The 25,691-nt window shown below is 40.2% G+C and overlaps 1 protein-coding gene across 1 annotated transcript; it reads left to right on the top strand.

The window, feature by feature from the left end:
* The first annotated feature begins 884 nt into the window (after positions 1–884).
* On the top strand, positions 885–5,474 carry irx2a (iroquois homeobox 2a). The gene is made up of 3 exons (XM_072460958.1): positions 885–1,421; positions 2,214–2,619; positions 3,091–5,474. The coding sequence occupies exons 1-3, from the start codon at positions 1,182–1,184 to the stop codon at positions 3,897–3,899; spliced, it is 1,455 nt and encodes a 484-aa protein (XP_072317059.1). The 5' UTR covers positions 885–1,181; the 3' UTR covers positions 3,900–5,474.
* The last annotated feature ends 20,217 nt before the right edge of the window (positions 5,475–25,691 follow it).

The following is a 25,691-nucleotide window of genomic DNA, read 5'->3' on the forward strand; positions in this document are numbered from 1 at the left end:
TTGGTGTTTACAAGAGAGGCAGACCACACCACGGTGACGGAACAAGCACCTGATGGATGCATACATTGAGCCGTGTGAATACTAATGAGGGACACTCGGCCTCTAACTCTTCATGTGCCGCCACCTTGGCTGCCCAAACCGCTGTCAGGGGTTAGATTTCACAAAGAGTTCTGCTGTAACTGCTGTGTCCAACAGAGGTCATAATGTCTGCAGTCACTGGAGAGAAGAGGCCTCAAATCCAAAAATAATCCTGAAACCGAACTTGGCTTCTCTGGATAAAATAGTGTATTTGGTGGAGTAATTATGTAGGCAACAAAAACTAACCACTTTAGATCATACACACTGCAACAACATATAAAAAGTTATTCGTTGTACAGAATATTATCTTAGTGGAAACCCGTGTACGCCCCCCGCAGGCCAGACTGCGCACTGCCCCGTGCGCGCGTGGACGTGTCCTCGTGTGATGGCTGCAGTGGCGACATAAGAGCGTGTAAGTCGAGACCTGGACATTATACAATGGCTTTTTTCCTGATTCCTACACTGCAATAGCCCCACACACGCACATTCAACCACAACGCCGTGTGCGTAAACAAAGCAACGGTTCAAAATGGCACAACTTTAAAACATTGCTTGCACTTTAAACGCATGGTCCTCATAAGAGAAATAACGTCAAAATCGTTGCATTTAGTCCAGTTTTGGTGACGGCGGTGAGAGCGGTTTGACAACAGCAAAGTCAACGGATCGCATTTCCAGTCGCGGTACTTTTTTGCTGTGTGGAGTCGCTGTTTGTGAGCACGGAACCCTGTGTGTGTGAGGCAGAGGGAAGGGGCGGGGATGGATATTCAGATGAGCCGGAGTGACAGCTCCAGTTCCCCCCTGCGCCCCGCGCGTCTGAAACTCCACTGGCTCTTTCCCTCCCAACTCCTCACTTCACAGCGCTGCGTACTAAAAACATCGGACGCTAGGGGATCAAGACGCATGCCACACCGCCTCTATGTGGGCACTTTAACACACCTTTCAAGGGCTTTTTAGTCAAGGGGCAGCAGAAGGAGGACTTTTTGTATTCAGTGTTTGATGGCTGCTTTGGCGGCTCGTTATTAACTTGATTGTTACTTCGGCTTTCTCCGCGCTTTTGCTCCGCTTGTTTTGGGGGGAATCGGCGATCTGTTTATATCCCATCAATGTCCTATCCTCAGGCTTATCTATACCAGCCTCCGGGCTCGCTGGCGCTTTATTCGTGTCCAACTTACGGGCCCTCGTCGTTGTCTGCTCCGCGGAATGAAGAGTTGGCGCGGTCGTCCTCCGGCTCGGCGTTCAGCCCTTACCCGGGATCGGCTGCTTTCTCCGCGTCGCCGGGCGCGGGCTTCTCCGGTCCACTCTCGTACTCGGCGGATCCCACAGCAGGATTCCCGTCATATGTGGTAAAATGATGTATATTCTCCTATGCTATAAAGGGAGTTAAGGGCTGATTGTTGTTATGTAGGGCGATTTAAATGTTCGTTTAAAGCACTTTGGGACATTTATCTAAAGGCCTTTATACCCTGAGTCGCTATGATTTAATTGTTGACCCTGTGACTTAAATGAGATTTGAAGCGCGAGCCCTCAAGTTTAAAACCATAACTGCGTCAAAATGTGCTCGTGCGTTCGGGTGAATTGTACTTTACGCGTGTTAAGTTCTGAAAGATATTTTGGAAGTTGCACATCAATATGATTTGTAATGGGATTTGTAATGCTATTAATGGAAGATTTGACACCACCGTGACGCGGCAAAAAAGTGCGTCAACTCCAGACGCAAATAATTAATTAGGTATTAGATGATTTGAAATGGTATTTTCCAAATGTATTGTTGGGATATTTCTTTTAACTAGATAATCCGATAACGATCTTATCCATTAGTTAACAATTAGTGTGTGGCACTATGTGGCCTGCATGCTCCACGTTAACACACTTAGTTTTATGGTCATTGAGTAGACAATTTATGTGGGCCTAACTTTGTGGTCATGTGCAAAATAAATGTGTCTTAATTTAATTACAAATTCACAATGAATAGCCAATATAGCACAAACGTTTATCCAAATGTTCTGATAATACAGATTTTATTATCATTATTATTATTATATTATTATTATTTCTAATAGCTTATATTGTGTTTGTCCCCTATTATTTGCGTCATGTTTTGTGACTTGCGAATCACATGGCAATTTTCTCCCCAGAGTTCCCCCTATGACCCACACTCCACGGGCATGGCTGGGGCGCTCAGCTACCACCCATACGGCAGTCCCGGATATCCGTACCAGCTCAACGACCCGGCTTACCGCAAGAACGCCACGAGGGATGCCACGGCCACCCTGAAAGCCTGGCTGCAGGAGCACAGGAAGAACCCCTATCCCACTAAAGGAGAGAAGATCATGCTGGCCATCATCACCAAAATGACCCTGACCCAGGTGTCCACGTGGTTCGCCAACGCCAGGAGGAGACTCAAGAAGGAGAACAAGATGACGTGGGCCCCCAGGAACAAGAGCGAGGACGAGGACGAAGAGGACGGCGACGGGGAGAGGAAGGAAATAGAGAGGTCCGAGAAAAACCTGGATAACAGCGAGGCTTCAGCCGAGGATGAAGGTGGGGTACACAAGCCAATGAGCCGTTTAACTATTCTGGGCAGGATGTGAGGGGAGGAAGGAGGGGCACGTGTGCTTTTTATTTACTGCTCAGCCCCATAATACTGTGATAACATAACGGGGTTAGTCAGCAGGAAATGTGCAGTATTTTACGCACAATATTGTTCGGCTTTATTTATTTACATAATCATCATAATGATCATAGTATTATTATATTATATTTACACACACATTTGTTGACGAAAACAATAAATAACAATAAATAAATAACAATAATTTAGTTCACATTTGGCAATTATTAAACTAATGACAAATAGTTTAATAAATACTTTTTTTTTTTTTTTTTTTTTAAGAAAAGCGATTTCTCCATTCATTATAGGCTTATTAATAATGCATTAGACACCTATTGTATTTATTTGTTTGGACGCGTTAATTCAATATATATTTAGATCTTCTTTTTTTTTCCCTATAGGTATTAGTTTACACGTGGACACTCTAACTGACCACTCATGCTCGGCGGAATCTGACGTGGAGAAAGTGAATTGTCGCGCGGGGGAGTTGCGTTCCTCGGAGCGTCCCGCTGATGAAGATGGGGACGAGGCTGTGGAGCGCCACCTTGACGCACGGGGTCGTATTTCTCCAAAGCTCGTCACATCGTCACCGCTGACCGGGGCAGAAGCCCCCATAGTAAGCCCACACCACCATCTCCATCACCTCCACCATCACCTGCAGCGCGAGGACCTGGCGCGCAGCCTCATGGTGGGCAACAAAGTTCTTGAAAGCAGAGCCCCGTCTCAGAGCCCCTTGGTCAAGCCTAAGCTGTGGTCACTCGCAGAGATTGCTACCTCGGACCAAAAACAGCAGCAGCAAGTGAACTGCCCCTCCTCCAGTGGGGGCCTCCTCACTGCCCCCACCTCTGCTGCCGGCCCACCCTCGCTTTACCCGCCCCCCTCCATCATCGGAAGACCTATTTATTACACATCTCCCTTTTATAGTAATTATACAAACTATGGCAACTTCAGTCCTCTGCAAGGCCAGGGGATCCTGCGCTACAACTCGTCTGGAGTCAGTCTGGCCGCCGCAGCCGCCGCCGCTGCCGCCGCCGCCTCTTCGTCCGCCTGTAGTGCGACTGAAGCGCTAAGCGCAGCGCAACATCATCACAATCAGCACTTAGAGGGCAAACTGAGGCCCGAGTCCCCTGTCGCTAAACACAACAGTACAGCTGAACAGCAGGCACATCAGCTTTTCAGATCAAATTTAGAAGCAAAGAAAGGTACGTAAGATGAGAAACTTGAAGACCACGGTATCATTTAAAACTTAGTTAAAGTCGTGGTGAACATTTGTTCTTAAAACGAGGAAAGTAAAGGCGAGTGTGAGCGTAGAACGGTTTTATTTTACCGCTGCTAATATCACGATTGGAGATTTGTGCGCAATCTGCCTTATCAAGTCACACACCTGCACACGCACGCGCGCGTGCGCACACACACATGCAGGCACACACGCACGCGCGCGCACACACACACACACACACACACACACATTGTCTTTCCTTCTAAACCATCAACAGTATGCACTAATGAATTATTTGAGTGAGGTGTTAATTGTAGATTCATTATTTTTAGAGTTTTTTAAAAAAAAAAAAAACTATTATTATTTATCACAAAAGGAACATTTTACGAACAACAGAAAACATTTCACAGCAGTGTAACAGTATAGGTCAGGTCTTTAATCAGCTTACACGCGCATGCTTCCACACGCGCGTGCACGGGCAGGATGGCTGCCGCTAAACTCATGAACAGGGAATAGTTGCCATAGCTTTGAGCAGGAATTCTATAGTGGATGAACCTCCCAAGTCCAACCTTATCTTTCTGTGTTGGATCATTTTAATTACACAGGGTCAGCCATATGCAAAGAAATCTGTCGGTTTGTTCCTCACGTACTGGCCCGTTTCCCACAATGCACTGCATATCCGCACTCCACGCTAAACCTGTTTAACGCACGTGTGGCAACGTGGATTTTCTTCTTATTTTGATTTTTTTTTTTTTTTTTTTTACCAAGTACGTACAGGCTGGGTATCTTTTGTTGTTGAAAAGGGAGTTTGACCGTATGGTGTTCAGTACAGACAGGTGTCACAATTGCTTTGACAATAAAAGCGTAGAAGAGACATCACCTTTTAGCCTAATGTTCCACGCTCTCTGAACCTTTACTGCTCCAGCTCGTATCCAGTGCCACCAGTTCCACAGAAAGCTGCTAGAGGTTTTGCTTCACACACATAGGCCACAAACCCTTAAATTTTGGACTCACTGGCGAAAACGGTTTTATGGAATATTCATACCATGGATTTGTATTTTTGTTTGAGAAATTGCTCCCATTATATGTGATTTATATGTTAATACTCAGGTTCATTTAGTTTGTCTTTTTGCCACGATATATTATATTATCTATTTAAACGCGTGCAAAACCTTATTTGGCCCTTTTCTCTGGAATTCGTAAAGTTTGCTTTGGATTATAAAACGAAGGACTGGACTGAAGTTAACAAGAATACATCACTTCAAAGTGGAAAAGCCTACATTTGATATTTATTTTTATAAATGATTATGGCAATATGATGCCTAATTTATGCAAGTTGTATTGCAAACATTGGAAAATGACCGCGTTTGTAAATATACATACATATATATTAAGGACGTTTTTTATTTGAGAAGCATTTGGAAATTGAAAAAGCTTCTCAATCTTGTTGTTATCAGGACTTTTGCTAATTTATATCTTTGAATGTAAATAATGAGAACGTCAGTTCACGAATACTGACGGGTACCTACATTATTAAAGGAGAATATTAAACTGTTTTCTCAACTATTTTCCGAAGCTTGGCCTTTTCTTCATACACTATATTTGCATCAAGGTTTATATTTTCTGTGTGTCAGATGCAGATGGGAAAGGCACTTTTCAGCAATGCGACTTTTCACTTATCACACAATCCATTCTCAGTAAATGGAGCGTCATTTTCCTTTATAGGGTTCATTATCACGACCTTGATTGGAATAAACGGGGCACTTATTATTATTTTTTTTTTTCTAAGCCTTTACCAGCCCCTTCCCTTACCCACATTTATTTTTCAGTGTGATTAATACAGCCGTGGGACGCACAGGGCATTATGGGCATTATGGTATCCCAGCGGGACCGTCCCTGGAGCCTCTCAGGCCGCTTCGGCATGGGTCACAGAGCGCTGCCTGCTTCATTATGGCACGCCATTGAACAATCCATAAAAGTCTATCCAAGCATCTGCCAGCTCCAATGGGCTGTGTGATGGGCCCTAATCGGACAGGTTTTACCTCAATTTTTAATCCTGGTGTCCTATACGCACAGGTAATTAACCAATGATGATGATGATTGTTATACATATTATTATTATTATTATTATTATTATTATAATACATATTATTATTATTAACGTTAATAATAATAATAATAAATTCAACCTTTTCCTCCTTATTTCCCTTCTGGCCAAAGTATAACATAATGCACTATTTTCCACCTGAAACTGAGCTTGAACTAAATCTCCCAGGACTCCCTTTCACCTCGCCTTTCCTCTCCGTTCTCTGCTCCTCCTCTCACTCCTGGAAGGAAGTCATATTTGGCAGATACCACCAGGGATCCCCCACGGTACAACCCACCGTTTCGCTTTAAAAACACGCTTGGCTCTGTAAAATTAGATTACAAATTCACATGGATACCTTAGTTCCTTTGTAAATCTAAGGCAGTTCATCACGTTCTAAAATGCAATTAATTGTCAAAATGTCAAATTGAAGGTAGCAGCCAATCTTCTTTTGAATCACATTTAAATTAAAGTTGAGGGTGTAATTGGTTTCTTATTGAGATTCAAACTAAAGAGATATTGCAAGACTTTGATCTGGTTACACTCAAACAGATTTAGACAAACCCTTGACATTATGGTCTCAAACGGTTTATCATTTATACACTGTATATCTTTAGTTTATTTATTTAGTCGTACGGGAAACAGCTATACCTTCTGTCTGATTTGTCTTGTACTCCGTCTCCTATCCAAATGCTTTCATTAGGAACTAATTTATTAAAACACATGCTTTATTCTTTGGTGGGCTCCCAAGGGAACTCAGCCCTGTGTTATCAAATAGCCCCATAGGCCCTTTACGAAAGCACACAGGGATTGTACCACTCGTCACCTCTCCCTCTCTCTCAGGGGCCATTGCGCCATCCAAACCTCAACATTTGTTCTCAATAAAAAGAGTTATCGTGTCTGTGACTGGGTTGCCTTTGAACATTTCCACTATTTGATTGAGAGCAGTGGCAGGTGAAAATCGGGGCCCATGCAGACGTCATGCTGAGAAGACTGTTATTAGAAGCCATTGCACATTTATGCCACAATTAGTCACAACTGTGCAATGGGACGTTACCTTTACACTCTTGAAAGATTTTGACAAGGCACGAGGAATTTGGTAAATAATTCTGTACACAATTTAAAACTTTAAGAATGTATATGTATGTCAAAGTTATGTGCAGCATAAACACTCAACAGAGTACTAGTTTTATTGCAGGAGGGTCCCAGTCTGGGATATACACTTTCCAAATCAAATAGCAGAAACCCCATACATGAGTGGACATAAACACCCAAATTCTTGTTTTTTTGTTTGAAATAAATGTGTGCATTTTATTTTTTTTCATGATTCATTTTGTAAAATCTCTGTTTTGGACTGCGGTGCTCAGCCAGTCTTTGATACAAGCGAGGGAGGCTATGAATGAAAATAATCAACAAGTTACGAAACACAAATAAGCAAAATTCTAGTTTTGACATTCGACCAACTTCTGTAGACACGTTTCTGTTTCCATAACAATTCTTTAAAACCTGTAACTTTTGTACCCTACTGTACAGGAACTGTAAGGACTAGTTGTCATTGGCATTCACACGATGCTATCACAGGGGCTCATAGACTTGCTGCGTGTGCCGAATAGAGAGAGCAAGTGGACTCATTGCGCCTTATCACTGATCAAATAAGCAGCTCGTATATGCAGATAATTCATGAGCTCTTTTGTGTCCTTTATCTTTCCATCAACCCTTTCTCCTCCAAAATGCCTCCGACATTAATCTGGGCTGCACACCTGTGAGCCTCTCCACCAGGAAGTGAACGCTGATTATCCCTAAAGAGGCGACGTTGTGTTTAGAAAGAGATAATTCACAGCGATACTAAGTGGGAATTAGTAAATTATGCATACAGACAGTGAGGCGAGGTGCGGCAGGCTAATGTGATGATCGACACTGTAATAAACACATCTACTCGGCTGCAGTTGAAGCGGCGTGGTCAATCACAAGGCCTAAGGAGGGTACATTACGTATATCTTTCAGTTCAATAAACCAACATTATTATCATTGTAACTTCATGTTATTAGTTTATGCTGACGTGAATGGAACCTCCACGGACACTCAAATGACACCAAAAGTCATACAGACTTCCCACATAGATGATGATAAAAGACAAAAAACGTTCCTGTAAAAGGTCGCCATTGCCTTGACCTTGCGTAGTAACTTTGGGCGATAGATAACGCTCTTGACATGACAAGAAGCTAGAACAATGTTGATTATTTGTTGACCAATTCATTCCATTCTTCCATTTTGAGGTACCTGTACCCTTAAGAAACCTTTACATTCCTTTGATAATTACATTTATGTATTATGTGCAGCAATTTCAGTTAATTTAATAGCAGTCGAGTCCAGTTTTTAGCCAACCAGTCTCCCAGTCATTATGTTCCTGTGCTAAATAACTGCTGAGCTCAGACTAAAATATAAGTAGCACTAATTATCGACAGGGAGCGAACGGCGGTACAGAGTCGCGTACAAATCAGCCACAGGTGAGTTGGATAAAGCACATCAAAGTGGAGGTGGGATTTATATGTGAGTGCGGGGTCCTGTCCTCTCGTAAAGGTGTCAGGCCAAATGTTCACTGCTCGCCGTGATCAAGGGCGGCCATGACACACGTCCACGTCGTTTACGCACAGAGAGACTGGCCGACGCTAATGCTAGTCCACACAGCGGTTTAAACAAGGCCATTACGAGCCCAGACTTCCACTCCTAATTGACAGTTATGTTTAATGCCTGTGGTGAGTAAACACTTGAGGGAACCTGCAGGGCTGTAAATTAAAGAGAGGAAGGAGGCCTGACTGAAATCGGAGGTGCACAAGTAGGTGAAATTGTGAAACGTTAATGGCAAGATTTTTTTATGAGACAGTGCTTTTGGTAGACTGAGGTGTGATGCATAATGTTGATTTGTATAGATTTATAACGAGCAGGATCAACGGGCTCAACCTTTCCTGGTTCAGCTTAGTAAGGAAATGTAAAACGTACAAGAAAACAAGAACAAGAACAAGCACAAGAACTTCCCACATGGTACATGACCCCGTGTGGCTGGCTCAAATATCACTCACATTACAAGCTAAAGAATAGTTTTTCAGTAAAACTAGGCAAACTGGCAGGTCATGGATGTCATAGTCTGTTTAGTGTGCAGCTGGAGGATGTCAGCAACTATGGGCCTAAGCTTGGGGCTAGATCTAATGAAAGGCAATCTGGCACTTTAATCTTCTAACTTAAAAAAAATGGTATTAGATTTCGACCACATTGTTTGTGCATCAGTTTTCCATTACAGAATAAACTTACTATAACTCAAAGTGGTTACTGAAAGAAACATTTTGAGAGCACTTTGCATTACACAACATATCACTTTATTATATATATTTATGGACATCCTTCTGCTGTTGCTGATGTCTGTAAACCATCTGTGAAGAGTCAACTTCTAAATTCATTTTGTAAATGTCATCAGAGGAGACAGACATGAGAAAACATGCTTCTCTGGCCTGTCTGTCTGATGGTGTCTCAAACATGTCTGCACTGAACATTCTCATCACATACTTGATACTTGACACACTTAGAGGAAGTGATTTATGTTAAAAGCTATCTGTCAGACATGCCGCCTTATTAATTGAAACTCCACACTCCGCTGACATAACTTTGTTCTTAAATGTGCACTTTTCAGTCCTAGATCTTACCCTCTAAAAGAAGTGGGTTAGTTGAAAATTATCCAGTATTGATCGTAAATGTAGAGATGATGGTCTATAAGTGTACATTTTTAATACAAATGCAGCGGAAGACATGCCCACAGGCATAGTTTTAGGCTCTAACTGATTTAGTGCACACTCCCTTTTTATGAATCCCTATAACATGTTGCATCACATCAGATGATTTCTGGATGTAGAGCATCAAAGGGCTTCACCACTCGTCTTGGATGAATGAAAATAAAGGAGACCAAAAAGAAAGTTTGACAATCAGAACCAATGTTCAATGCTTTTAAGTTTTTAGTGATGGTGTAAACCAAAATGAATAGTGGTAAAGGCAGGTTTGATGTTCCATGGATGGGAAAAGTTAACTTCCAGAGCAAAACATGTCATTCTACTTCATAATAATTTGTACAGATTTACCTCAAAGTCATTAACTTATTTATGGCATAGTTCACATGTTCATTGGAGATAGGGACATCTATCCGAGACAGGTAAGTCTGTGTGAGCTGTTTTTGTGGATTCAGATCTTTGAACACTCTTTTCTTCCATATTTTTACTTTTCACCAAACAAGTCATATAGATATTTTTTTTTATGAATAGTTGTGCTATACAACTGGATGACTGTTTAGGCCGCTAGACCATTTTACTAGAATAAATATAGATTAGCCTGTGAACTCCGCTGGTTTTTGTGATCATTCTCAGAAATTGTGATCTGATTATATAAAAATAACTGGCAGGGATTATTAATTTCATCCTCATTAAACATCTTTCAATCTATTTCTCTTTCTCCCATTTTAATTGCCACACTGGGGTTTATGCTGCTTTCATGTGGTGTCGGACTAATCATAAATACAACTTTCCGAGCACACGTGAACACTGCACCAACTCATTTGCCCAAGTTGGAGAAATGGGAAAGCAGCGTGAAAGATCCAAGTTGTGACGTCAGGGGCGATTCATTGGAGGGATAGTAAAACCCACGAACGAGCACCGAGAACGAGCACAGCCCTAAAAGAAATCTTCCATCCAAACTGCCCAATATGAATGTGAAAGCAGCATTATTTTGATCGTGCTTAGCGTTATAGGGAAGGCACAAGTTGGGCCGAATTTAGTTAAGATTCACACATCACAAGCGAACCGCACTGGAGTCCACTTGCAACTGTAACAAGATCACCTCCAGAATGTAGTCTTGGGCTCTTTAGTCCATCAAAGCCCATGGGCCGCTTTCACACCAGCCCATACCAACCGTACTTGCAGGTGTTCCTAACTCAACTTGCTTTAAGCTGACCAAATGGTAAAGGGATAAAGTCTCTTAAGGGCGGTTGATAGATGCAAACAGACGACGTTCAGATCGTTGGAAATAAAACCTTACATCATGAAGTGTTTCCATAACAAACAAAGGGGTAAGATGTTCAACCTGCCACAGCAGCAAGTAGCAGCCAGCCTAACTTTATGCCGCCTATGGTTGGGCTCCTGCTTTAAATAGGGCTAGTCCCAAAGAGCGGAACCACTTTACAACGATCATGACAATCCCTCACTTCTCCACGCTTTTCATCTTCATCCATCCTTTCTCTGACTCCCAACCCACAGAAGAATATTAGTCTTATTGTATTTAATCACTCAGGCCTTGCACCCAAAAGATTCCAATTCATTTAAGGCACTCAGATATTCAGGCCAGCTGCTCCTCTGTGACTGGCTAAAGACAAGGTGGAGACAGACAGGCGGTACGTGTGTGGTTTTTTTTCTTCCACTTTGGACAGAGGGCAACCCAATCCTGGATCACGCCGAGGCTGCACAATCCAGTGATAGCTTTATGTAATCACCAGCATATATTGCACGTTGTTTTGCTTATGTGCCTGGATGCTATTATTGGAAACTCATACTTGCTAAGGCCTTATATACATGTTGCAGTTAGATGTTGTGTGAAGAGAGAGCACTAGAACATTTTTTTTAGTTTGTTGTTACTATTGCCTAGAAAGTCCAAAATATATTGTAAATATATCTCTGTATTTTTCTCAGTATTTTTCATACAGACCGATATCTGGTGAGTCTAGTCACTGGTTCTCCCTGAGTTTAGGTGGGTGTGATTGACAGGTGGATTAGCCAATCAGGAATAAGCATGGGCCGCACATATCAAAACAAGGGAAAAATGCTTTACGAGGAAAAAACTAAATAAAAGACAGAATCGATAGGTAAAGTATAAAACTAAAAGTAAAAAAGTTATTCTGAGGAGAGAGAAGTTCGATTTTGGTCTTAATGTTTGATGACCAATTAGCTCCTCCATTCCCTATGCATCACTGAAATAAACTAATCAGATTGCTCGGTTCTGTGCAAGTTTAGCTCCAGGGGGTGGTCACTAGACTCACTCCTTGTAAAGTATTGAAGTAGTGTGTGTTTTGGATATCAGACAAGCGTCTAAATGAGTACTAGTACATTCTAATAAAGTGTAAAAGCCTTAAAAGCTGCAAACTCTATTGCGTGGCTCTAGTCTCATCTGTTGGTTGGAGGATGCACAATCTCTCTTACTAAAACAAGCGAGCAGATGAGGTGATATGTTTGTTTATTAGCATCACTATTAGCAATTGCCTTGACAATTACCTTTCTTCCCGGGGACTTAAAAACACATTAGATAGACAATGTAATGTTAAATAACAGTAAAGCATACATAACAGTAAAGCATACAAATACATAATCTATGCATGAATATATGAAAGTAAATTGTAATTGTTCCGATAAAGTTTTGTTGTTGTTGAAACATTAATATTTGAAGCGTTTGTGCAGATGTTTGTCCAGTTGTGTAACAGCATGCAGAGTAAAATGGCCATGAACTTGTGTCATGTGTTAAAATTATGCAAGGTACAATAAAAAGCTTATTATAAAAAACATTTGATTTCTTTGAGACAACAATGTTTCTGTAAAAGCAAATGAGATCAAATTCTCATGGATTTTCAACAATGTCCAAGCTAATTTTCTGTAAATGCTTTGAATACTTGTATAATTAGAGCAGTTTAAAGCAAGGCAAGGCAAGTTTATTTGTAGAGCACATTTCATACACAAGGCAATTCAAAGTGCTTCACACAACTTGAAAAATGCATTTAAATCACAAAGAAATTACAGAAACAGAAATACAATAAAATTAACTAAATGAAAAATAAAATAAAAAACACCCAGCCAAATCCAAATTTATCTGACCACATTGGCAGGCATTCCAGAAACTCCTGACAAAAGCAAGGCGCCTTGTTCTGCAGTTTTTCAATGTCCTTTTCAGAGACACTGGGCCACACCATGTAGTACTGCACCAGGGAGAGAACAACAGTTTTGAGGACTAGGAAATTAGACATATTGACTTTCTAGTTTGATCAGATTTTTTAAAGAATATTTTATTGGTCTCTATTTGTTTTATGGTTTCTAATTACATAAAATGATCTTTGTATAGACTTGAGTATGCCACCAAGACCAGATTCTTCTGATTGTCTTTGAAATCAATATTCCAAAGGAAACACGCACAAACAATAAGCCTGACGTGTTCATTGTGCATTTGGGATAAAACATTTAATTAAATAACGAAACTCCAGCGTCACTCACGGCAATTATTATTTGTATGTGCTGTTTAAGAACATTGTGTTCTGAGAAGTATTTGAATTTGAGGTAACGTCTGACCCTTGTGGATATTTCTTTCTTAATTCTTCAAATCGGTGTGTTTAAAGTATACACAAGGCCTTCAACTTGTGAATTTGAGTTATCATATTTATGTAAACTATATTGAGCATAGTCCAATCTATCATCAAACATCCTGGCATTTTGTTTATTTTCATACTATCCTCTAAAAGAAAAGCATATCTGTGAGATGACAAATGTGACATTCCATAGTGTATATGAGAATGCAGTTTACATTTGACAGTATCTTATAGGTAATCGGATCACTCTGCTCTCGTTGCTTTGGAGAAGAGGGAAACTAAAGCGTCTTTATTTTATGTCAACAATACAGTGTGTGAATGAGGGGCACAGCTGATGGAGCGGTGAGGACATATTATACATTTCACACTGCGCATATTGAGTTCACTCTTTCATGAGAAACTATGCAGACATTTGGCGTATGAGGGATTTGACCAACATGATCTGTGGACATCACACAGAAGAAGACATCAAAATTGAGCTACTGTTAAATGCAGTCTTTTTCAAATGTCTGTGATGTGGAGTGAATGTGACTGACAAGTGACATTATTTTGACCTGTGACTGTGAGGATATAAATGTTTAGAGGCAATACTGCTTGGAATAAAATATACATTATTTCCACAGCTAATAATGTCGACCAGACGTGCTTCATGCTGTTCTTCTCCTGCTTCGACTTCCACTTTCATGTGTCTTCTTACAACTCTCAAACTGCTTGAATGTATTCCATAACACACTGGAGTGGATATGACACATCGCTGTCAGTTTGTGTGTAGACCAGGAGATTTTAGTGTAGTTAGTTGGAATAACTAAGGCTCAGTAATGATGAACTCATGATCAAGTCAGTCACAGGGGTAAGTTTTATACTATGCTTCTGTGTCTGTATACGTCTATGTGTCTATGAAACCACATGAAGTAATGGTAATACCTGATAAATTAGAGTGAACTAAGTAAAAATTGTTACTTAAGTCATATTATTTATTTACGTTAGGATTCCAAAAATATATTTAATAAGTAAAACGTTTAAAACATCACACAATACAAAGACAATGAACATTTTGTGCGTATTCAGTTGTCAAAAATCATGAGAATCTATACAGTGAATGTGCTGCCATAAATTATTCCTATATACCACCTGCTACAAGTGACATTATAAATCTTGTTGATGGCCCATAACCCACCTCTGTTTTGATGAAAGGGCCCAGGCGTGGTAATGACATTTATAGCATTACATGAGGGCTCATAGTTTAAGAGTTCAGTGGGAGGAGTTCAGGAACCCCGGAACGCTAATGAGAGGTGATTGTTGATCTCAGAGGAGAGCCTTTTTGGCCCCTCCGCCTCCCCATACGGGCCGACGCAACTGGGCATGGCTTACGCGATGTGATTAGGTGTAAATTAAAACTTCATTAAGCGTCAGTGTTGATTAACAAAGCCATTGTTTAAGGTTTCCATAGTGACTCTTTAATGTCTGCATTCATAATGTATTATTGACATATGTCATCCACATTTCTGTTTGATCACTCAGCTGCACAGTGTTTTGCATTTTTAATATTAATGGGATATTCTGACTTAATTACATACATTAAAGGTCAAAGGTCAATGTGAAGCTATTATTCCAATGTCGAGAGCAGGAAGTGAGTGGAAATGTATTAGATTGTTAGCAAACAATGAGAAATGTGCGTCCTAATTTATTAATTCTCAACAAATCTCTTTTCTGACAAAGACAAAATATCAGACAGAAATGTGTTGTCTGTGTGATAAACGAGATAAACTGCTTTATTCCAGTTGCTAAGTTCAGGGCGGCACGATGGTGCGCTCTCACCCCATAACGATAGGGTCCTAGGTTCGACTCAGCCCAGGACCTTACTGTGTAGAGTTTGCATGTTCTCTCCATGTCTTCTCTGGGGCCAGGATTCCCCTGAAAGAGATACGCTACATCCCAGTGAGACTTTCCTGGTTAAATAAAGGTCCATTAAAGATCCTTTTGTACTATATATCTTTTTTGACATTGCCAAAATTCCCCCTATATTTTTTCACGATATAAGCATATTTAAATCATTATTATTTTTTATTATAATGTACAGTTAAGTTTCACCTTAATTTACTTTATCACATGTTATTACTTGTTTCTTGAAACTTCAACCATCTAATAAAATAATTGATTAACTTTATACTTATTAAGAGCCTATTTCTCAGTGAACTATAAAAGCCTTTTGCAAATCTTACACATTTTGGCAGAAACTCTGTGTTGCCCGTTTCTCAACTGACGTCTGTGCAGCCAGGAGTGTTGTGACGATGGGCCATAAAGTTACCATATATATAAAGCGCTGACTTACCTAAATAAAGCGTTCTCCTGTTACTATCATTAATTAACACTTAAAAGATGCCCTTACAGGTAAAACGGTGTAATGAGTTCACTATATTCTCACTTGCCTTGGGCCTTTTCCATTAATTCACTGGTTCAAGCCTTATGAGTACACGTGCAGAAGCGCATCAAACCTCTGCTGAGGGCTGGGCTCAATGACAGATAGGTTACAGCTCGCTAAAACTGAATGATGAAGACAAATTGGAGCAGCACCTGGTCAGCCATTTATCAAAGCTCCACAGCTGAGAGGCTGAGTGGGGATCCTGCACACTTTCCTAAACCGGGATTTTAAAAGGAAATACAAAGCGCTCACCAAGAGTTTGACGTTTGTATCGGGGGCAACAGTGAAGGGTTCGCTCTTCAACCAGAGGCTAAATGGCTTGAAAATCATACCCATGTTGTAGGACAGAAATCACCCACACTTGCTACGCTACATCTTTTGATTTTGTGGACAAATAAAAGGGGTTTTCAAAAGGTTTAGTTTTAATTTAAACAAAAAATGTTCCATGTAAAGTAAAATTCGTCAAAATCTATGGATAATGTTATAGGAATAATTCAAGCAGAAGTACATAGAAAATAATAGTTCTGACTAAAGGTTTTATTTATTTCTCTCTTTTGAATACAACACAAATGAACAGAACAGAACAGAAAAGAGAAACATCTAAACATGTATAAATAGTCCAAAATATGTAGTCTGGCATAATTGTCCCATCTGGTCCAAAGTCTGTCAAATGTTTCCACTTTCAATTTAAATCCAAATGTATGTACATATTTCCCCCGATTTTCAGGATAGTTCTTGATTGTTTGTTTTGTTTGTGTCATCCTTTTTTTTGATGGCTTTAATTTCTTGAACAAGGGAACAATTTTACCCATGACAAGTGAATGGCTGAATGTTCAAAGTTACATAGAAAGTAGTGTTAGTGATATTTGTAAGGATTTGTAGAAAGGAGTGAAAACTAGGATCATCTATTTGGTGCATGATATAGGGGAATGATGGACGTGCTCCTGGCGCCAAGATGGTTAGATCGCATCCTGATCTTCTTGAGTAACAGTGTCAAATGTTTTTTCTAACAATCGTAAAGAGAGGCAGCTGACTTTGGTTTATTAAGTTTATTTACCATCAGTACAGGACCTGGAAAGTTTGTTGCAATATTCTTATGAGTCTACTACTGTATTTACCTTTTTTCATAGTTTTGGCCCGGGTGCGACTTATACTTATATTTATACTTATATACTTATACTCCGAAGCGACTTATATGTGATATTATTTGTTATTTTCACACTTGCAACTGCATTTCATACTCTAGTGCAACTTCTATATGCTTTTTTCTTCTCTATCATGCATTTTTTGGCTGGTGCGACTTATAGTCTGAAAAATACGGTACTTCTACAACTCTCAATACAAAAAAAAAAAAAAAAACTATAATATAAATATAATAGTTATATTCAATAACTAATATTTAGAGAGACTGAAAAACACTTTAGTGAAAATGCTTTAGTTTTTCATTGAGTACAGAATAAGTCATAAAACAGCAGTGTGTTAATGAGACCAGTCCTGGTGCAACATGCTACTTTCCCACTAAATCTTTATCCTCAATAGTTCTTTTGACAAATGGGCAGTGTGTTAGTTTGACTGTGTCGGACACCGCCTCACACCTAACACTGATAACCTCTGCACCTGCCACCTCTCTGCACAAAATACCCCGCAGCATATGTGATATAAAGATAAGCTCAGATCACCAAGATACATTTTCCCGCTCCACTGTAACTTTATCTCTCAGCGTAAATTTCTCTAAACAGTTCCCGGAAATGGAAGGAAAAGATGTAGAAAGACAAGATGCCACACCTCTATCAGGGAGCAACTGTCAATCAAAACAAGTGGAATTTAAATCTTCTGTGGTGAGACAATTAGCCATGTTTTGTTCTTTCATTTAACAAATAGGATTTCAAGAGCAATGTAATCTTCAATGGGAATAACTGAGTCTCTTCCAGGTACTTCTTTGAAACCAGGCACACAATCTACAAGTGTACGTAGTTACACTTAAAGATGATTTACGCCAATCAGAAAAAGAGAATAAATCCTTTAAAAGCATGTGAAGTGTAAGCAGGTCTAAACAGACAGCCAGGAATTTCAACGCTCATACCTTTCTGATTTTATCCACCATACATTGTTTGGCAGATGCAAATTGATTTGAGCTCAACTGTGACATTGAGAATTCTATAAATTATGTTTCTCCATAGACATTCCAAAAAAGGTAATAAAAAAAGTAAGAAAGCTTGATTCAGGCTCATCATCTATGTGGTAACTAATGCACAATTGTAATTGTATTTAAAAAATAAAATTAAAATTAAAATTATGCAAACCGCTCAGTTATTAAAACATTTAGCCTAAATTTTAAGTTAAATGTATTTTTTATTAAAACAACCACATTATGGACATTAGTTGCCTCTATCATTCACAAAGTGTATGTGGAAAGCGACTGGGAAATTTACTACTTGGATCTACTTGGATCCTCGCTTGGCTTTGACCTTTGAACTCCATTACAAGTTATCCCTTCCATGACTCTCTACATTCTTTCTTTTCTTTTTTAATCAAACACATTTTGGAAAACAAATATGATTGGATGAAGCATTGAACGATAAAAGGCGGAAAAGTCTGGATCAGTGTCAGGTGTGAACAGAACACAGTACTTTATTGTATGAATGACTTTATAGTTGACGCTCCATAGAGACGCAACACATTTATCATGAAAAGCCACACAAAGCCACACAGAGCTGAACTTTCCCCACCGCAGCGCCACTACACACTACAGCACCACAGGCAAGGTTACCTTTGTTGTTTTGGCTCTCCTTGCCAGATGCCTTTTGTTGGTGTCTCTTCCCCAAAGCACTTTGTGAATAGTTGAACATGGGGCACATGCAGCAGACACAAACACACACACACACACACACACACACACATACATTCATGTTCCACCTCCGCCCTGTGACTCCTCAAACACCACCCCCCACCCTTGGGTGATGAACAACATCTGCTTATCCGTGCCTGCGTCCCTGCCCCTGGCGTGGCTTGTGGCTTGCTCCTGGCTGCTCTGCCACAATGTCATCTTGTCTGCTTCTCTGTCAGCCATTACCAAAATGTGTAGTGACAATCCAGCTCTTTCTACAGCGACCCTTTCTTCACATCAGCCTGGGACAAGTCATTGTACACTGCACTGCGGCCCGCTCAAATGATGTGTTGTCAGCTCCCACAGCACAACCCAGTATTCCCCAAACCAAACATGATGGCTCCTATCTTCTGCCGTGGAAATGTAATTGATTAGCTTGTATTAACCACTTTGAGCCCCTCCTGACTCTGAGTGGGACAGCTGTCCTGTCTCTTTGCTTTTAGATTTGACCCAGCTGCATTCAGGACTGTATTTGTCACTAGTCACAAAATGTAAGACAAAACAAAATATCCACTTGGCATTGCACCTTCTTAGTGGACTCTCGGCGTCAAGCATCGAAGGAGACAGCCATGTTGAAAATAAAAGTATTTATCTATGTTTTATGTTTAAGATTCACTTTAATTTTCAACTAACATCTTGGGCGTCTCCTTCGAGGCTTGATGCTAAGAATCCGCTAACTTCCAATTTGATTTGATGTTTTTTGATTGTTGATTTCTTACACTAGACCACTCATTCTCTTTTCACATACTCTCCTACATGTTTTTCCCTGGTCTGGCTCTAAAATAAACTCCTGTCATGACGACGGGGGGCAGGTCACGCAGGATGTTGCTGTAGATGCACATTCTCTGTTGCTACCTGCTTTTGGCAAGAGCTCTGCACCTGACCAGAGCAACCCGACACAGACGGATGACATGTTTATTACCTTGTCAGACTCTCCTATGGCCTCCCTCTGGCTTTTAGCGCAAAAACAGACTCCAAATATGTGCACGAAAAGATAACAACACCACTCCGACATATATGAACTTGTAGGAACAATATATACATTTTTCCTCGCCTAAACTAAACAATTGGTCTAGCTGACAGCTAATTGGGGCGAGCTCCTGCGGTGAGGTGCGGGCAAAGTGCTTGATGAGGCATGAAATGATGATTAATTAATTTACTGCTCAGTTGGTCATCAAACCGAGAGCGTTATGACACTCCCAGCAGCAGGCCCGAAGCAGGGGACTGTAGCATACACACACATTATCTAAAAACACAAATCTGAATCCAGGGCGCTTCAGTGCTCGCTCCATTGTCCTGGAAACACTCCCTCAGCTCTGGAGAAGCCCCCCATGGTCCGTGTGATGCAAGGAACGACTTTAGATTGACCTGTGTTTAAAACTTTGTGGAGAAAGAAAATAGATGCTTTCACAAGGGGGAGAAGGGTTTGTCTGAACATATTTCATGTTCTCGTGTCTATGTGGGCATTTTGTCACTTTCTGGTGTCAAGTTTAACCCAAGACCTAGATAGGAAATATTTTTTTATCACAGAGTTGGATAAATTATAGTTTTAGATTTTGCAAGTTTCATGTTGAATTGACATCATTACATCACTAATTTTATTGAACAGTCTTATCCTCTCTATCTAAAGAAACAAAGCTATTGTTATTTCTTGGTACATAAAAGACACATTTGAGTGAGACTGCACTCAGAGTGGTTGTCCTGTTGGTAGAAGACAATATTTCCTGATTAAGTTATGAGCACAACAATACTAGTCATAGTGGATGTTACCACAGGATAGTCTATCATGTCTTTTCATGCCTTTACGTCTGTTGCAGTTTGTTCTCATACTTCTGGGTCATACGCACGTCCTGTCCATTAGAGTCCATTCTTCTGTCCCAAAGAGGCCACAGGAACATAAGAGGGCATTGTAATCCTTTAGTGACCACCTCAGAAAGGGAGTGTTTAGCTGCAGGCTATGTCCTGAGGACAGTTAGCCTCAGTGGACATTTGTCCATGAAAGATTTACAGCGAGCACAGGGCCATCAGATGCTAGTCCGGAGATGTCTTGTTCTAAAACACAAACAAGACAAGAGCAGCCACCATAGGTTGTCTCCTAAGCCGCTGCTGTGTCAGACCTGTTTCACCTTGTGAAAGAACATATCCTGCCGACAGGTGAACACTAACACTCTGACCAAAGACAGGTGAATAAGAGATGCTTTATAGATGCTGTCACTCCTGTTTATGTCATATGTGACAGGGCACACTGCACTGACCACTTCTGAAATGACTCACTTTGTGAGTTTTAGCCTTTTTCTTCTTAATGCCTTTAACGCGTTGGTGTTCTTCACCTCTGTGTGCCCTAATAACCTCTGAGTTACTGGCAGACAGCAGAGCAGAGGAGTCATCTCCTGACCAAATAATTTATAAGGAGCACATGAGCTGCCACCCCCACTCTTATACTCTCATTAGGATCACGTGACTTCTGCTTACCTTTCTATTTCATGCATAACTTCATGGTTTAAGTGATACAAACTGTGTGCAGCATATTTGAGGGTTTTGATTAAGGAGTCATATTTACCATTACCATTTTGTGAAAAATAGCAAATTATTTTCAAGGATTTTTTGAGCAGATTAAGTGATAATTTTACAACGCAGTCCCAGTGTTATCAAAGGGAGAGGACGTTTAATACAGTGTTATTGGAAGAAATACTATTGATATATTACAGCAGTCACTTTTTACATTTATATTTTTCAAACCTTTTCCTCTGTTTTTATGATTATTTTATTTATTTATTATTTTTCATTTTGGGAGCCCTGCTTTGTGTACAAGTGACTGTGCAGCACTCTCTCCAGCTTAATATATTTAAGGCTTGCAACAGAGAGTCCTCCTTTGCCTCCATTACATGTACTGTATAATTATCATGGTCACAGACACGCATAGCATCTAACTGCTACACCTATAAGCAACGTTGAACAGCAGCCACAACAACATGCACTAATGTCAGGCCGTCCTCCGTTGTGTTCGGCCGACTGCTCAATAATTCAGAGCCCAGTGTCAGACAAAGCTGCCCAGGCTCACACAGGCCGGTAAAAGACACCATGGTCTCCTCTGCTGATTTACATCTCTACCCCCACCTCCTCCTTGTCGCAATTAAACATTTGTGTAGGTGCGTTTACACTACAAGGAAAGTGACACACTTTTTGGGAAGGTAAAATAACAAGAAATAACAATGAGATTGGTGAAAAGTACGTATAACTTTTAATAGCGGTGGTGTCTAACTTAACTTCACTCAAAACATTTTTAGCAAAGACGATTTAAAAAAAAATATTATAGTAATAATCATGCCCCTCCAACCACCTCCAATCATTCATGCACTCCCGCAGTTATGCTAGGTCATCTGGGTGAAGTGTTTTGCCTAAGGACACAACGACACTGAGCTACTTTATTAAAATGCATATTTATGATTCTATTTCATTTTGTTATGTTTGCGCTTCAAACTTCACTAGTCACATTTTGACAAAGTGTAGTTCTATTTGATTTGTAACATTTTGGAATTACTTTTACTTCACATATGCAGCACTTTCTGAACTGACTTTAAAGGGGGCTATCCGTACAGATATATTTAAAGCAGCTCTCAGGCTCAAAATGAGACCACAGTGTGCTGTCTTTATCCTTTGCGAAGCAGGACATGCACTTTCAGCATGTGTGGGTTTCATATGGGCATGAGGTGAGTGGGTAAACCCAAGCGGGCCCCACTTGGGTTTGCCAATAGTGGGACCCATGTGGGATGTAGTAAGCAGGGTATGTGGTCATGGGTTTCTTGTGGGTAAAATGGATGTTAGCCGCTCTTGAGTTTGTCAACTTGGGCCCCATGTGGTAGTGCAGTATGGGCCTGATGTTGGATGTAAGTAGGGTTTGTGGGCATGAGTTTTAATTGGGTAATATAGAAGTAGGCCCCACTTGGCTTTGCCGACTTGGGCCACATTGTAGTAGTGTATATAGATCCCACAATGTGATGCTGGCTCGGTATTTGTTGTTATTATAGTTATATAGTTGTTGTTATTGCTTTACCGTGACTACAAAACTCCAGTCAGGCCTCTTGAAGTTGTGAAAAGCACTTATTAACTAATTGCGGTGAATAATTAGGATGCTTGAAATTAAATAAAAATGATGTAGTTTGGTTTTTCAAGTTTTCAAGATGATGAAAATCCGGTACAGCGCTTTTAAAGACCACGATCATAGCGAAAATACCTTTGTCAAAACAGCCTCCTTTGTTTCAGTGTCTAATGGTGTGAGATGTACTCATGTATAACTCACACACTCGCCCTTGAGCAGGTAATTCGATCATGTCTGTGCCTGCGAGGTCAATCCAGTTATTGCATTCAGGGAAAAAAAGACCAAGATTCATTTACACCATTTACCGGGCATTTTTTAAGTGTTGACGGGGGACGCACATGTCGAGGCAGAATAACATCAGGCTAGGACGTCCGATAAGATGCGTGAGCACAGGAACACGTGCATTCACTGTAATCAAATCCTGTATATTGTGAGTAAAACCCTCGCTGGCCTGAAAGCAAAGTGCTGGCTCAATTTTGGCACGGCGAAGGAACTTGGCAAGGGCAAAAAACGCGGGCTCGAGTGATGTAGCAGGTGTCTGGAGGAGAGAAAGAGACAGGGACACAAACATCTGTTCTGTCCTAAACCAGTGTTTGCAGTATCCCTGTCACCTGCCATAGCAAAGCCACGGCTAAAGCTCCCAAAAGACTTATGCTTTCACAGGCTTGTTGGTGTGAAAAAAGAAATGAGAAGATGCATTAAAAATAATCACACGGAAAATAACAAATATGGTTATGTCCTGTAAAATCAGCGATTGTGTAAAGTCATCAAGTGTTTTTGTTTTGTATAGATGAAAATAAGTAAATTCTAAGCATCGATACTTTGGATAACGACATGTCTACTTTATGGTATTGATTCAGCTCTAAACAAATCATACTTTTGTCATGGAGCTGCACCATAAAATGGACAAACACACGGTCAATATTTTACATGAGAAACCGTAGAACTACGTTTATTATTACCCACTGACACTCATATATTACAGCAGTACAGGACACAAATACATTGAAAACATGAATGAACAAAGCTGCTGTGAATAAATAGCATCATCATCAGTAAGTTATAATGTGTGTATACGTTTGTAATATTCTGCAAATAGGACATTATGAATTATAGCCTTTTATTTATATTTAGAATCGGTTGTGCAATTGAAAGTGTAAAAACTGGTATTGCACATCCGAAATCCCTAGATGAAAAATGTGTTATAAACAGTTGTAAACATTTAGTATGTTCATAATGGCTTTGATATAGAGAATTACAGGCATTGCAATGTGTCGGATCAGGAATCAAACCACAAACCTTCATATAACTGTTTCATTCATATTTTCCCTCATAATAACCACTGACCACATTTACAACCTGGAATTACCATGAAGCGTTTAAACTAATTCATGTTGAACAGCATTACAGCTCATGCTAGATACATTTATATGTTCTTCCAACTTCATGGGCATTTTTGTAACTTCACTCTTATCATTATCATTGAAATACACCTATAAAATATAACTACGATTTCCCCATAATCTGCTTTGGACCACACCAGTTCAGTCTGTGCGTGCGTGTTTAACTCGTGTACAGGCCCGGAGAGGCTGCTGGGACGCGGGGACACGGGGAGCCACCTCTGACAATGATGTATATGACAGGAGGAAAGTGTTAATAATATTCTCCCCTTTGATGGCTGGGGCTACTTCACACGCATTTGCATTTCCATTCATCATCCCGCATTTATCATTATGGGATGGCTGCCACATCTAATTACAGTGGCGCGCTAACGGGGTGACGCGCCCACTATACTCGCTCTATGTTTCCTACCTCCGTCTGATTAGCTTCCTTACGTTTCTCCCTCGTCTAACACCTTGTCTGTTTGCATTGCTTTGTGTTCTCGTATCAATGTTTCCATCATCAACATCTGCTTTCTTTCAAACCCTCTTCCTCCTTTGTACGTGGAAACAGAAGGGAATCAGGAAAATTAATCTAGGTAGGAAGTACAACCGCGTAGGACCAAACTCAATTAATGAAGTCGTTGGAGGCGTCTTCATTATGTACTTAGCGCCCAAATAGAAAGAGGCAGATAAATACATGAGGGATCAGATTCAGCTTCATAATTGTGTCTGGTGACCTCTGGGGGAGTCATTTAGGACATCGAGAAGCAAGTCGATTTCCCGAAAGCTATTTGTTTCTACTTCTATGTCACAAAAACATTTCAAAGTTGCTACTGGACATCTGGTTAAAATTAAGCAATTCCAGTAATCATTTATCCTTTGTTGTAGTTTTAGACAAAAGAACCCTGGGTCAAAAGTGGACTTGATATGAGCAACAGCATGTGCTATTCATCATGTACACTGTGTGATACAGGCAGGTGTCCACAGATCCATTAGTCAAATATGTTGGCATCCAAGCACTTTTTAACAAACAACTTTACATAAAAAAGTTGTGTTATGACCTTTATATCGCATGCTCTTTGCCATGTTGACTCACAGCTACATATATCCTGAGGTTACGGGTGAACGACCAATGCGTCTGAGCCAGGACGTTGTTGGTACAATCTTTGAGCCGACTACACTAGAAATCCACTTATATTTTAGTGTTGGCTGGCGTGGCATTGGGAAATGTATAATATTACTTGTAAAAATCTTGTCTGAGGCTTATAGTTGTAGCATGCGCAATCGATTCTTAAGTTTTGTTAAAAGTTTTCAATTATAATAATTCAAGAACATTAGAACATATAAGTGGGGTGTAGCATTACAGCCCTTCAAATCATTTTACCTGTATACTTATTTAATTTAATTACATTTTATCTATTACATTTATTTTATTTTATTGTTTTAATTGATTTTATAGATTTTATGGGTTTAACATACTGATTTGTCCCTTTGAGTCTCCAAAATGAACCTCCACTTCTTATTAG

The sequence above is a fragment of the Eucyclogobius newberryi genome, unplaced genomic scaffold, assembly GCF_026437365.1.
Source record: "Eucyclogobius newberryi isolate DKJ021-1_F unplaced genomic scaffold, fEucNew1.0.hap1 SCAF_3, whole genome shotgun sequence".
NCBI lineage: Eukaryota > Metazoa > Chordata > Actinopteri > Gobiiformes > Gobiidae > Eucyclogobius > Eucyclogobius newberryi.

Bases quoted from the DNA above. Each gene is read 5' to 3' on its own strand.
- irx2a (XM_072460958.1), top strand. From the start codon at position 1,182: ATGTCCTATCCTCAGGCTTATCTATACCAGCCTCCGGGCTCGCTGGCG. The intron at 1,422-2,213 runs GTAAAATGATGT...TTTTCTCCCCAG, and splicing joins CAGGATTCCCGTCATATGTG to AGTTCCCCCTATGACCCACA. The intron at 2,620-3,090 runs GTGGGGTACACA...TTTTCCCTATAG, and splicing joins GGCTTCAGCCGAGGATGAAG to GTATTAGTTTACACGTGGAC.